The sequence below is a fragment of the Raphanus sativus genome, chromosome 7, assembly GCF_000801105.2.
Source record: "Raphanus sativus cultivar WK10039 chromosome 7, ASM80110v3, whole genome shotgun sequence".
Taxonomy (NCBI): domain Eukaryota; kingdom Viridiplantae; phylum Streptophyta; class Magnoliopsida; order Brassicales; family Brassicaceae; genus Raphanus; species Raphanus sativus.
Window position 1 is genome coordinate 14,218,998 of NC_079517.1, and position 12,201 is coordinate 14,231,198.

The window sequence follows — 12,201 nt, forward strand, 5'->3', positions numbered from 1 at the left end:
AATTTATTTAATTTTTATTTATTATTCCGGAGTGAGAGGCTAGGCCTTCTCCGTTTATTTTCCGGGATGATAGGCGTTGCCTTCCCCGACTGATCGTTAAGATAGGCTAGGCCTTCACGATCAGAGAAACACGTGGTAGGTATTACCTCCGTGAATAAAAGGTCAAAAATGGAAGGCTAAGCCTCCTCGGACCTTGATTAAAAGAAAAGGTTAATATGGCCGACTATGTCGCCTCGAACCTTTAAAAATGATCAAATATGGAAGTCTAAGACTCCTGGATCATATGGTGGGCTGGACCCCCAATTTTATTTATGCTATTTAAATTTCTGCAATTTAAATTTACGCAATTTAATTTTTGCCTTTATTTATGGTTTTAAATTCTGCATTTAAATTATACATTTAATTCTCGTCTATATTTATATTATTTTATGAATACAGTAATCATGTCGAATTTGACAAAGCTCGAAATTAATGCCCTGGATATTACGGGAAATAATTATATGACCTGGGCAGTAGGTGCAAGAATGCACCTAAGAGGTAGCGGGCTTTTGGAAACCATCGATAATACTAAAACGGTGTCGGATGAGAAAAAGGCTAAAGCCATGATATTTTTACGACACCACATACATGATGGTTTAAAAGATGAATATATTACAAAAGAGGATCCTGGGGACCTCTGGCAATCTCTTAAAGAGAGGTTTGATCACCAGAAGTATGTGATCTTACCAAAAGCCAAACACGAGTGGATCCATCTCCGGTTCCAGGACTACAAAAGTGTAAGTGAGTTTAATTCCGCTATGTTCGGAATTACTTCAAGGATGATGTTATGTGGAGAAAAAATAAGTGATTATGATATGATCGAGAAAACTCTCTCCACGTTCCATCCTGAAAATGTAGTCCTGCAGCAACAATACCGGGTGAACGGATTTAAGCGTTATTCGGAGTTGATGCAAATCCTCCTTGTAGCGGAACAAAATAATCAACTCGTGTTGTTAAACCATCAGGCTCGTCCCACTGGATCTGCACCATTCCCCGAAGTGAATGTTGCATCATCCAGTTATGATAATTGGAGAGGACGAGGACGTGGACGTGGTCGAGGTCGAAATCATGGTCGTGGGAGAGGACGAGGAAGAAGATTCCGTCCGTATGATGAAAGAAATAAAAAGGACTTCCACGAGAATGAAAGGGGCTGGGATGATAAAAGGCAAACAGAAAAGGTTTGCTACAGATGCTGCATGAAAGGTCATTGGGTACGTACTTGTCGTACGCCAAGACACTTAGCCGATCTGTACAGAGAATCCCAAAAGGGAAAAGAGAAAAGTGGAGGTGAAACGAATTTCATCTCTGATGAACCCGGACCATCCTTTCATGGTTTAAATGATGATACTCATCTCGACGTATCAGATTTTCTGGTTGAGCCAGAAAACATCGATGTGTGATATAAGATCGATGTGATATAAGTTTACTGTATTATAGTATCGTTATCTTTTGTTTTGTAAAATAGATGTTATGTTTTATGTTTTATGTTTAATAATATATGTTTTATAAATATTTTAAATTCAGAAAGAATGCCAGACTTTGAGACTTTGGATGGAGATATGTGCTTGGCGGATAGTGCGTCAACGCACACGATAATTAAAGATAGAAAATATTTCTCCAGTCTCAAATTGAAAGATTACGCTGGAAGCGTAAGTACAATATCTGGTAATGCAAAGATTATTATGGGCTCGGGAAGAGCGAAATTTTCAATGCCAGGGGGAACAATATTTGAAGTAAATGATGCATTGTATTCCCCCAAGTCTCATAGAAACTTGTTAAGTTTTAAGGATATCCGAAAGAATGGATATCATATTGAGACTATGAGTAAAGATGGCATTGAATTTCTTTGCATTAAGTCTGAGAGGAAACATATATTGGAAGAGTTAAGAATGTTATCCTCTGGACTTTATTGTACAAAAATAAACATGACTGAGTCCTATGCCGTGGTAAACATGAAGTTTACTGATACATTTAAAATCTGGCATGAGAGGCTAGGACACCCTGGTTCAGTCATGATGAAAAAGATAGTGCAAAACTCGAATGGCCATCCGTTGAAACACGGAAAAGTTTTGCAAACGGGCGAGTTTACATGTAAAGCATGTTCTCAAGGAAAGTTTATAACTCGGCCATCACCAGTAAAAGTAGGCAATGAATCACCAATGTTTTTAGAAAGAATACATGGTGATATATGTGGGCCAATTCACCCACCTTGCGGGCCATTTAAGTATTTCATGGTATTGATTGACGCATCTACTAGATGGTCAAGTGTGTGTCTTTTGACAACACGAAATACGGTTTTCGCAAAGTTCATTGCCCAGATAATAAAGCTGAGAACGCAGTTCTCAGAGTATGCCATTAAGAAAGTAAGGCTTGATAATGCTGGTGAGTTTACATCACAAGCCTTCGATGATTATTGTATGTCAATGGGGATTGATGTAGAGCATCCAGTTCCCCATGTGCATACACAAAATGGCATGGTCGAGTCATTGATAAAACGGTTGCAGTTGATTGCAAGACCGTTAGTCTTGAGAACAAAGCTCCCAATTTCTATATGGGGTCATGCTATTTTGCATGCGGCTGCACTGATTCGGTTGAGACCAAGTGCATATCATAAGTACTCCCCATCACAATTGGCATCTGGGCAAGAGCCAGATGTATCCCATCTCCGTGTCTTTGGGTGTGCGGTCTATGTTCCGATAGCTCCGCCACAAAGAACAAAAATGGGCCCACAAAGGAGATTGGGAATATATGTGGGTTATACGTCACCAAGTATTATAAGATATCTGGAACCAGTAACTGGTGATATGTTTACGGCAAGATTTGCCGATTGCCATTTTAATGAGGATGAATTTCCAGCGTTAGGGGGAGGAATTAGAGAAATTCCTAAAGAGATTACCTGGTGTACACAGTCGTTGTTACACCTTGATCCCCCTACGAATCAAAGAGAGCTGGAAGTTCAGAAAATTGTGCATTTGCATAAATTGGCAAACCAGTTACCAGATGCGTTCACAGATACGAGAAGGGTGACGAAATCATATATACCCGCTGAAAATGTTCCATCAAGAGTTGTTGTTTCTGGGGAACAAACTGATGGAAACAAAATAAATGAACCTGGAGTTCAGTTAAAGAGGGGGAGACCAGCGGGTTCGAAAGATAAAAATCCCCGAAAGAAAAAGAAATTGGTTGAGGAAAGTGGAAAGGTTCCAGAAGAACCTGATATTGAAAAATGTCTGAAAGAAGACATAAGTGGAAAGGTTCAAGAAGAACCAAATAAAGATAAGGATCCAGATGATGAGGAGGGAACAGAAAAGTATGAGATTTCCATCAACTACGCCCTTGATCAAAAGTTATTGATCAGAAATAAAATAAAAGATGTTGATGGAATGTTCTCCTTTTCTGTGTCCAAAGAAATCAATCACGAAAGTGATGATCCCGATCCAAGGTCCATTTTAGAATGTCAGAAAAGACATGATTGGGAGGAGTGGAAGAAGGCCATTCAAATTGAATTACTCTCCCTGAATAAAAGAGATGTCTTTGGACCTATTGTCATAACGCCTGAGAATATAAATCCTGTTGGGTATAAGTGGGTATTCGTGAGAAAAAGGAATGAAAAGAATGAAGTAACACGATATAAAGCCCGATTAGTAGCCCAAGGTTTTTCTCAGAGACCGGGAGTTGATTTTGAGGAAACGTATTCCCCGGTAATGGATGCAATTACGTTTAGATTTTTGATGAGTCTTACGGCGTCAAAAAGTCTTGAAATGCATCTCATGGACGTTGTGACAGCTTATTTGTATGGATCGTTGGATAATAATATATATATGAGACTCCCTGAAGGAATTAAAATGCCAGGGGCATTGAAAGAAAAATCCAGGGAGGTATGTTCGGTCAAGTTACAGCGATCACTATACGGATTAAAGCAATCCGGACGCATGTGGTACAATCGCTTAAGTGACTATCTCTTGAGTAAAGGATATGTGAACAATGCGATATGTCCATGTGTTTTTGTTAAGAAATCGTCATCTGGCTTTGTGATCATTGCTGTATATGTAGATGACCTGAACATGATTGGAACTCAAAAGGAGGTTGATGATGCTCGAACTCATATGAAAGAGGAGTTCGAAATGAAAGATCTCGGCAAGACAAAGTTTTGTCTTGGGCTCCAGATAGAGCATCTCCGAGAAGGAATATTTGTGCATCAATCAAACTATACGAAAAGGTTATTGAAACGCTTTCGTATGGACCAAGCGACTCCTTTGAGTACTCCAATGGTTGGTAGATCTCTCAATGTTGAGAGTGATCCTTTTAGACCCTGCGAAGATAGCGAGAAGATATTAGGTCCTGAAGTACCTTATATGAGTGCTATCGGTGGGCTATTATACCTGGCAAACTGTACCAGGCCTGATATTGCTTTTGCAACTAATCTCTTAGCAAGATATAGCTCTGCTCCTACTCACAGGCATTGGAACGGAATAAAACATTTGTTCCGTTATCTACAAGGTACAGTTGATTTAGGGTTAATGTATTTTAGAAAACCCGAGTTTGGTATGGTTGGTTTTGCAGATGCAGGATACTTATCAGATCCTCATAAGGCTCGATCGCAAACCGGCTATGTTTTTACAATTGGTGGAACCGCGATCTCTTGGCGGTCCCAGAAACAAACTCTGGTTGCAACTTCTTCAAACCATGCAGAGACTATTGCGCTTCACGAAGCATGTCGAGAATGTGTGTGGTTGAGGTCAATGAGTCACCACATACAAGATTCAAGCGGAATAGTTAACAAGAAAGAGCCAATAAAAGTTTTTGAAGATAACTCGGCTTGTGTCGCTCAACTAAAAGAAGCCTATATCAAGAGCGACAGAACGAAGCACATCCCTCCAAGATTTTTCTCGTACATTCGGGAGCTCGAGAAAAATAAAGAAGTGGACATCGAATATGTACGGTCATGCGACAATCCGGCTGACTTGTTCACCAAGTCTCTTCCGACTACAACGTTCCGAAAACACGTCTACGGTATCGGAATGCGGCGTTTGCATGACATATGAAGAAAAGACTATGTCCATTAAGTTGAGTGGGAGATTACGTTACAGTACTCTTTTTGTCCTAGTCATGGTTTTTATCCCATTGGGTTTTTCCATGATTAGGTTTTTAACGAGGCTGTACGTAATATAAGATGAATCAAGGGGAAGTGTTGTAAATGATGATTCATCTGATGGGGACAGATGTCCACTAATCATCTATCACCGTCATTAATATGTGTCCTCATCTCCTCTTTAGTCATCTTTCACCTTTAGACACTTGTCCTCTTCTCTTATCATATGAGATGACTAAGACACTTTTTCTTGTACTATAAATAGTACATACGTGAGATCAATGAGATACAACTTCACTCTTTTATTTTCTTACACACAAACATCTCTATCAAAGACTTTCTCTCCCACTCACGTTTTCTTCTTCCCTTTTTCAAACACAAAACAATATAAACATATATATATATATATATATATATATATATATATATATATATATAAATCATCACCTCACCTTTATTCTCAACATTTTGGACATTTTCATTTTTTAAATTTTTTTGGTCTTACCCTTCCCATGTGTACTATAACATAACTTGACAAAATATTTCACCCTATATACGTATCCGACTTTTACCCCAACTATAAAGGTTACATTTTTTTTGAACCATTTAACTATTAATAAACCATCTTACCGAAACAAAATAAATTATATGAATCACAAGCTATTTCTAAACCTGTGACTGGCAATATCTAAACATCTAAACTTCCCTTATAATTGTTTATCAATCTTTTAAATACGAACATCGGTTTGGTTACAGGTTCGAAAACGCTCACTGTTTTCCGATTATGTGCCCGTTAATACGGTTAATACTCGGAGGTCCACAGTGGCCACCAGAAAACGCGAATTATAAAACGCGACGAGTAATAACTCAAAACCGACCAATCTCAAAAATTTAGCTTACAGCTCTTAATCTCACACCTGATGTAACTCCGGCCAGTGGATTATCGAAATATGGCGTCTAAAATTCATTTCAAGCCGCAAAGGAGAGGGTGGGTTGAAGAAATTTGCAGTCGATCTGCAAAAACAAAAAACTGATTAAGGAAGACGAAGTTGTATTTACTATTTTGCCATTCATTTTTTAGAAAATTAAAAAAACAAAAAACTTAAGTCACCTTTTAGACGGTCGAACAAAAGGACAACAAACAAACTAGACCACTCTGTGTCCATTATCCCATATTGATTCATTTGTACATTTATTGAAGACAAAGTTTATAACATATTTTATCCGCCTTTTGTAAATGTCTATAGTTTTAACAACTAAGATATCAGAATAAATCAATCATAATTTACATATATTTTCTGAAAATATACCTTATTAAGAAAGTAAATATTATTTTTTAAAATACAGGAATTTAAAATAATAATTTAAAATTTAAATCATGTATAATTTTTTTTATTATAAATATATTTTTATAGTAATTAAATTAAATAATGATTTTAAAAATATATACATAACCTACGGATAACCACAAAATTAAGCGGAGCGGGTATAATTTTTTTTGTTTGCGGGTTGTGCGGGTATTTTTTAACCAAAACAAAATTGAAAACCCGTGGATTAGCGGGTCAGCGGAGCGAGTTCGACCTGCAACCCAGTTTTAATCGTGCGTATACCGGATCAATATTTAAATTGCTATTATTTAATAAAATATATTTTGATTAAAATTTATACACAAATATGATTATAAAAAATATAAATATAATCAGAAAGAAAAACACAAATATCAAAAATTGAATTTAAAACAAAAAAATACCCGCCCTTTTAAGGGCGGGTCAAAATCTAGTGATTATGTTATTTAAAAATATTTTTGTAATTATTCTTTCAAAATATGCTTGTGGTAAAATTAGTTTTCATAAAATTATCATTTAACGTTTTAAAAATAAATACCAGTTTTTATTTTTTTTTTCTTGAGAAATTATTTTATATAAGTAAAATGTTTTTATAGAAACTTTTAGTTTTGTTTTAATTATAAAATATTATTAGTAAAAAATATTATAATAAGGAAAATGACTAAAATAACACCTTTTGTTTTGAAAATTTTTAATATTTATTTTTTATTTTTAAAAATTTGAATACATTCCTTAAACTCCACCCCTTAACTATAAACCCTAAGACTAGATTAATTAAATCAAATGTTATAAATGCATATTTACCCTTCAATAAAATTTCCTTTGGTCATTTTCCTAATAATAAAGAATAAAACATTTCAATAATACTAAATATAAAATATTATTATTCAAGTAAAGGTATCTTGTTTTATCTAATCGATTTTTTATGTAATCATATGAGAAAATACATAGATATGAGGAAAATATTTTTTAGTACTTTGAAAATATATCTATATTGCTTAAGATTATGTTTTAAAGGAAATATTTATTTTTCTTAATATCAAAATTATATTTCTTAATTATATTAAGATTCACGTGCTGTGAATCGAGAGAGAAATAAGGAATTGGTTGTGTAGTACAATACAATAGTGCCTTGTGTGATACTCTTGATTGAAAGTATTCAACATTTCCTTTTATTTAGGGTCTAACTAACTGGTAACCATCTCGGAAATGTTAGGAACAAATAGGAAAATAATGGATGAGAATAATATTATGGGAATGATGAGGAATGGTTATTACATATCAAATTCAGTGAGGAACAAATTAGTTCTTGTTGTAAATGGAAGTGATTTTCTCTTATTAATCTCGAGGACTAAAGGTCCTTTATATACAAGTTACAAATGAGATAAATCTAAATCCCATAACATAAGGGAATATAAATCCTAATCTATCTATGATTATGATAATCACTAATTACATATGGATAAACATGAATCTTCTTGATGTTTATCTTCTTGGACTTGTCTCTATCTCTACTCCATTGGGCCGCCAGCTTCTGGTCTCCTTGGGCTGGGCTTGAGTCGGGCCTGGTCATGTCTGGTATGACATAGACTTGTCTGGTCCGGTCCGGTTCGGTTCAGTCCGGTTCGTCCAGAAATGGTTTGGTCCGGTCTGTCCGGTCTCGAACAGAAATGGGTCGATCACATAATATATTCACAACACTCCCCCTTGATCTACACATACGTTTCAGGGTCAGTAACATGCTCTTAAGTTGCCTCGTTAAAACCTTTCCAGGAAAACCCAGTGGGATAAAACCATAGATAAGGAAAAATAGTACAACGCATGAACTTATGAATAGATGTCATAGACATGCGGACCTTGTGGATACATTTTACCAAACTTTAGAGTTTTGGTGTTGCCTCATTAAAACCTTACCGGTAAAACCCAATTGGGACAGAAACCAGGTGAAGGGAAAAGAGTACAACCTGTACCACTCCCCCTGAATTGTACCTCCGTGCAATGTCTTTCAATTGCTGTATAATTCATCTGAACTTGTTTCAGTGATCATGAGGTATATATACTTATTAGTACTTCGTCCATTTCATAAATATGATCAGGTATGTTCTATGGTTCTTGACCAGAACATATGGACTTTCTATGGGAGTATACATCCATCTTGAAATGGATCTTGACTTCAAATACTGTTCATCCTTGGTCTTTTGAATTTATAAAATACGACAATGAGTATCATTTGTATATCCACGATTTTATTTGGATCATACTATTGCACATTCCGTACTTAGAGGTTAACCAAAAATTCTTCATGAAATTTTCTATGTAGCATATGCCAATAAAACTTTCATGACCGGCTGGAAGCCTTCCTTAGGGTCAATCAGGCCGTCCCATTTTACTTAGTGTCTCATGGTCGGATCATGACCTATGGAACGGGTCGGAATTTCCTAGGACCAAGGTGGTTTAAGGTCAGACTTGGATATGGATTCTTATGGTCGTGAATCTGATGGATTCATCCTTTATTACTTTGACCATATCCTATCCAGTTCTTGTTGTGTTAGATCATTGATCTCAATACATGTATGCGGCTGTGACCTTTATTCTAGATCATTTTATTTCCATTACAGCCTGTCCAAGAATCAATTGGACTTAATCATTCTTTCTTAAGTTATAAACACAAGGAATTTATTTCATAGTTTATGGACTAATCCGAAATGTTCTTATAGAACTTTCTTACTAAGCATTTCTTAGTTTTATTATATGTGTATACACGCAGGCAGCTGCTTCTACGATAGTTCATGAACAACGCAGGAACGATGTTGTTCTATGAGATTCATATTTCTCATTTTTTAGATCTCTTGATCTCTTAAATCTCAGGTCATATGTACCTTTATATATCCAGGGATTTATTGTACTACTTACTGCGATTTTCTTATGTGTTTCCAGACATTAATTATATTGTGCAGTAGCATTCACCACATAGGAATTTATTTCCTTCTAATCTGTTCCTTAGTCTCTGTGGATAACCTTGTGTAGTAAAGCCATTCATAGAATGCTCTATGTTTGGATATGGACGACCTTGATATGGTCATGTCCTTTCTCACGGTTTCATTCATCACAAGACTCTTATGTCCCTTGGTTAGATGGTCTCCGCATCTCTTACTCTTTACTTAGAACCCCACGTTCATTTCTTTTATTTATTTTACGAGTACTCTCATGTGTGGGTTCGAGATCCTCTCTTATTTCTCATTCTCAAGTGCTTTCTCATATGCATTTTATTACTTATGTATGTGTATGTGTCGACACTTATATACTTGTTCCATCGCGTTCTATCGCGTTCCAGACATGTTTAAATCGATTTAGAGATTTTATTATCCAGGACCTTTACCATTGTATCTCGGCTAATCCAATCTACATGGTTTGGTACCTTAGATATTCAGCTGGCCAGCATTTTTCTCTATGTCTGGTCTGGTTTCTTTAGTGAACTCGGATATGTCATTTCTATGCACCTTTACTTTCATTTCCGAGATTCCTTTGTATATGGAACATACATGTCTATTTTATAGACTCACTTATAGCAACTTGAATATTTCTCTACTAGGACATTCATTTTCGTGGTGGTAAGCTGGTTATGACATAGTCATCGGGTCTATTATGTCTGGCTATCATCTTGTATGATTTTCTTCTTTGTATGGACGTCCAAATTATATTATATGGTCCGAGGATCTTGCCAAGACTAGGGGTGGGCACTTTATCCGATATCCGAAGTGGCACCCGAACCCGATTCGAAAAACCCGAACCGAAATCCGAACCGAAGTAGTAAAATACCTGAACGGGTATTAAGTTAGGAGAGATTGGATATCCGAACCCGAACGGATAATACCCGAACCCGAATGGATATCCGAAAATAACCGAACATGTGTATACTTACCCTTATATTTCTAGTTTACATCTCTTATTTTATTTAAAATATTTATATTGATGTTAGTCATACTTTAAAATCATATAGTATATATATATATATATATATATATATATAATTATGGAGAAAATAATTTGATATTCATTTAAAATACATGTTAAACTTTTTATTTCATGTATTAACCAAAGTTACATCCAAAGTTTAAAAACAATAGCCAAATTAATATTTTTATTTTGGAAATGTTATCTCCAAATCTATTAATCATTCAATCTATAAAAAGAAAAAAAATCAGTTAAGTAAAATCTATATTTTTAAATATAAAAAACTTTAGAAAAGAAAATTTTATTTTTATTTCTTTTAAATCTAAATATCCGAACCCGATCCGAAATAACCGAACCCAAACTAAAAATACCCGAATCCGATCCGAAGTTCAGAAATACCCGAACGGATATTATACTCCTATACCGAAATACCCGAAAATCCGAAATACCCGATCCGAACCCGAACGGGTACCCGAACGCCCACCCCTAGCCAAGACAATGATGGTTCAAACCAATCCATTTCTCTTATTCTTTCCAGCTTATTGCTTTCTCATTTTAATGAATGTTGGATAGACGGATTTATCTTGTATAAATCAATGTACCTTAGCCACAATCTAGTCACTCATGTTTGGCTCATGGTTTATTTAAAATCGTAGGAAAAAACATATCATTTATCCAACATATATTCCCAATCTTATCTCATTTCCTTATGAGATTTCATCCAAAACGGCACAAATGTTTGTGGTGATCTATTTATTTTTATCTTAGGATGGTGTCTGGATCATGACCCGTAATCATTTTGAGATGGGAATATCTATGCTTTACTTTAATGGCCTGATGCTTATACTTCAACTTGTATGAATAATTTTTTTATGTCCCATGTCTTGGACTATAATTTCGAATTTCTTACTCTGTCCCCAAAGCTCGGATCTATGGCCAATGGCTCATTTAGATTCATAAAAGAATTCAGTTCGAGTAGATATATAGTATGGACATGTGCGGATTTGTCCTCACTTCCATTTCTTGGACATAGTATAATCTGTTAAAATCTTGGGAATTAATTCATGTCCTTAACCAGATATCTTTGTGACCTCTGTATGGAGAGTCAGTGAACTTATAAGTTCATACTTGGTCAAGTTTTGTATCCGACCAGAAATACTACTGCGGGCTGGTCCTCGACCACGACCATGGTAGGAACCACGACCACGGTTATTGTGGTTTCCATTTCCATGGTTGTCGAGTTTTTTATCCATGGTTGTCGAGTTTTTATTTTGGTTTAAAAGGACAATATGTCTGAGCTCTTATATCCTCAAGATTATGGTGTGTTCATGTATCATAGGGTTATCCTCTCTCCCCCTCATGAACATACTGTAATCTGTGGATGCTCATGACTTTTTCATAATTTTATAGTCTAAACCTTATAGGTTGTAATTCGAAATTTTAATCAGGCTATTAAGAACATGCTATAAAATCATTTCTGTAAGAACACAAAATGATTATGCCATTTCTGTGATACCTCTGGACAATGAAGCCTCATGAGTTTCCCTTGTGTTCATACGACACACGTGAGATTTATGGGAGAACTCTTTTGTGCCTTTAAATCTTTGCGTCAGATTTTATAAATTTAAATCCGGATGGCTAATCCGGTCGTACCATTAAGTATAATTTCGTGGTCAACCTTACTGGTTACCAAATGCCATTGTTCCTTATCATATTGATCATTTGGCATAGTCTAGATCAACGTGGAGAATTTATTCTCGATCATTTATA

At 35.7% G+C, this 12,201-nt stretch overlaps 1 protein-coding gene across 1 annotated transcript; it reads left to right on the forward strand.

Moving 5' to 3' along the window:
• Positions 1-443: 443 nt before the first annotated feature.
• On the forward strand, positions 444-1,439 carry LOC130498037 (uncharacterized). Its single transcript, XM_056991372.1, has one exon. The coding sequence runs from the start codon at positions 444-446 to the stop codon at positions 1,437-1,439; it is 996 nt and encodes a 331-aa protein (XP_056847352.1).
• Positions 1,440-12,201: the final 10,762 nt, after the last annotated feature.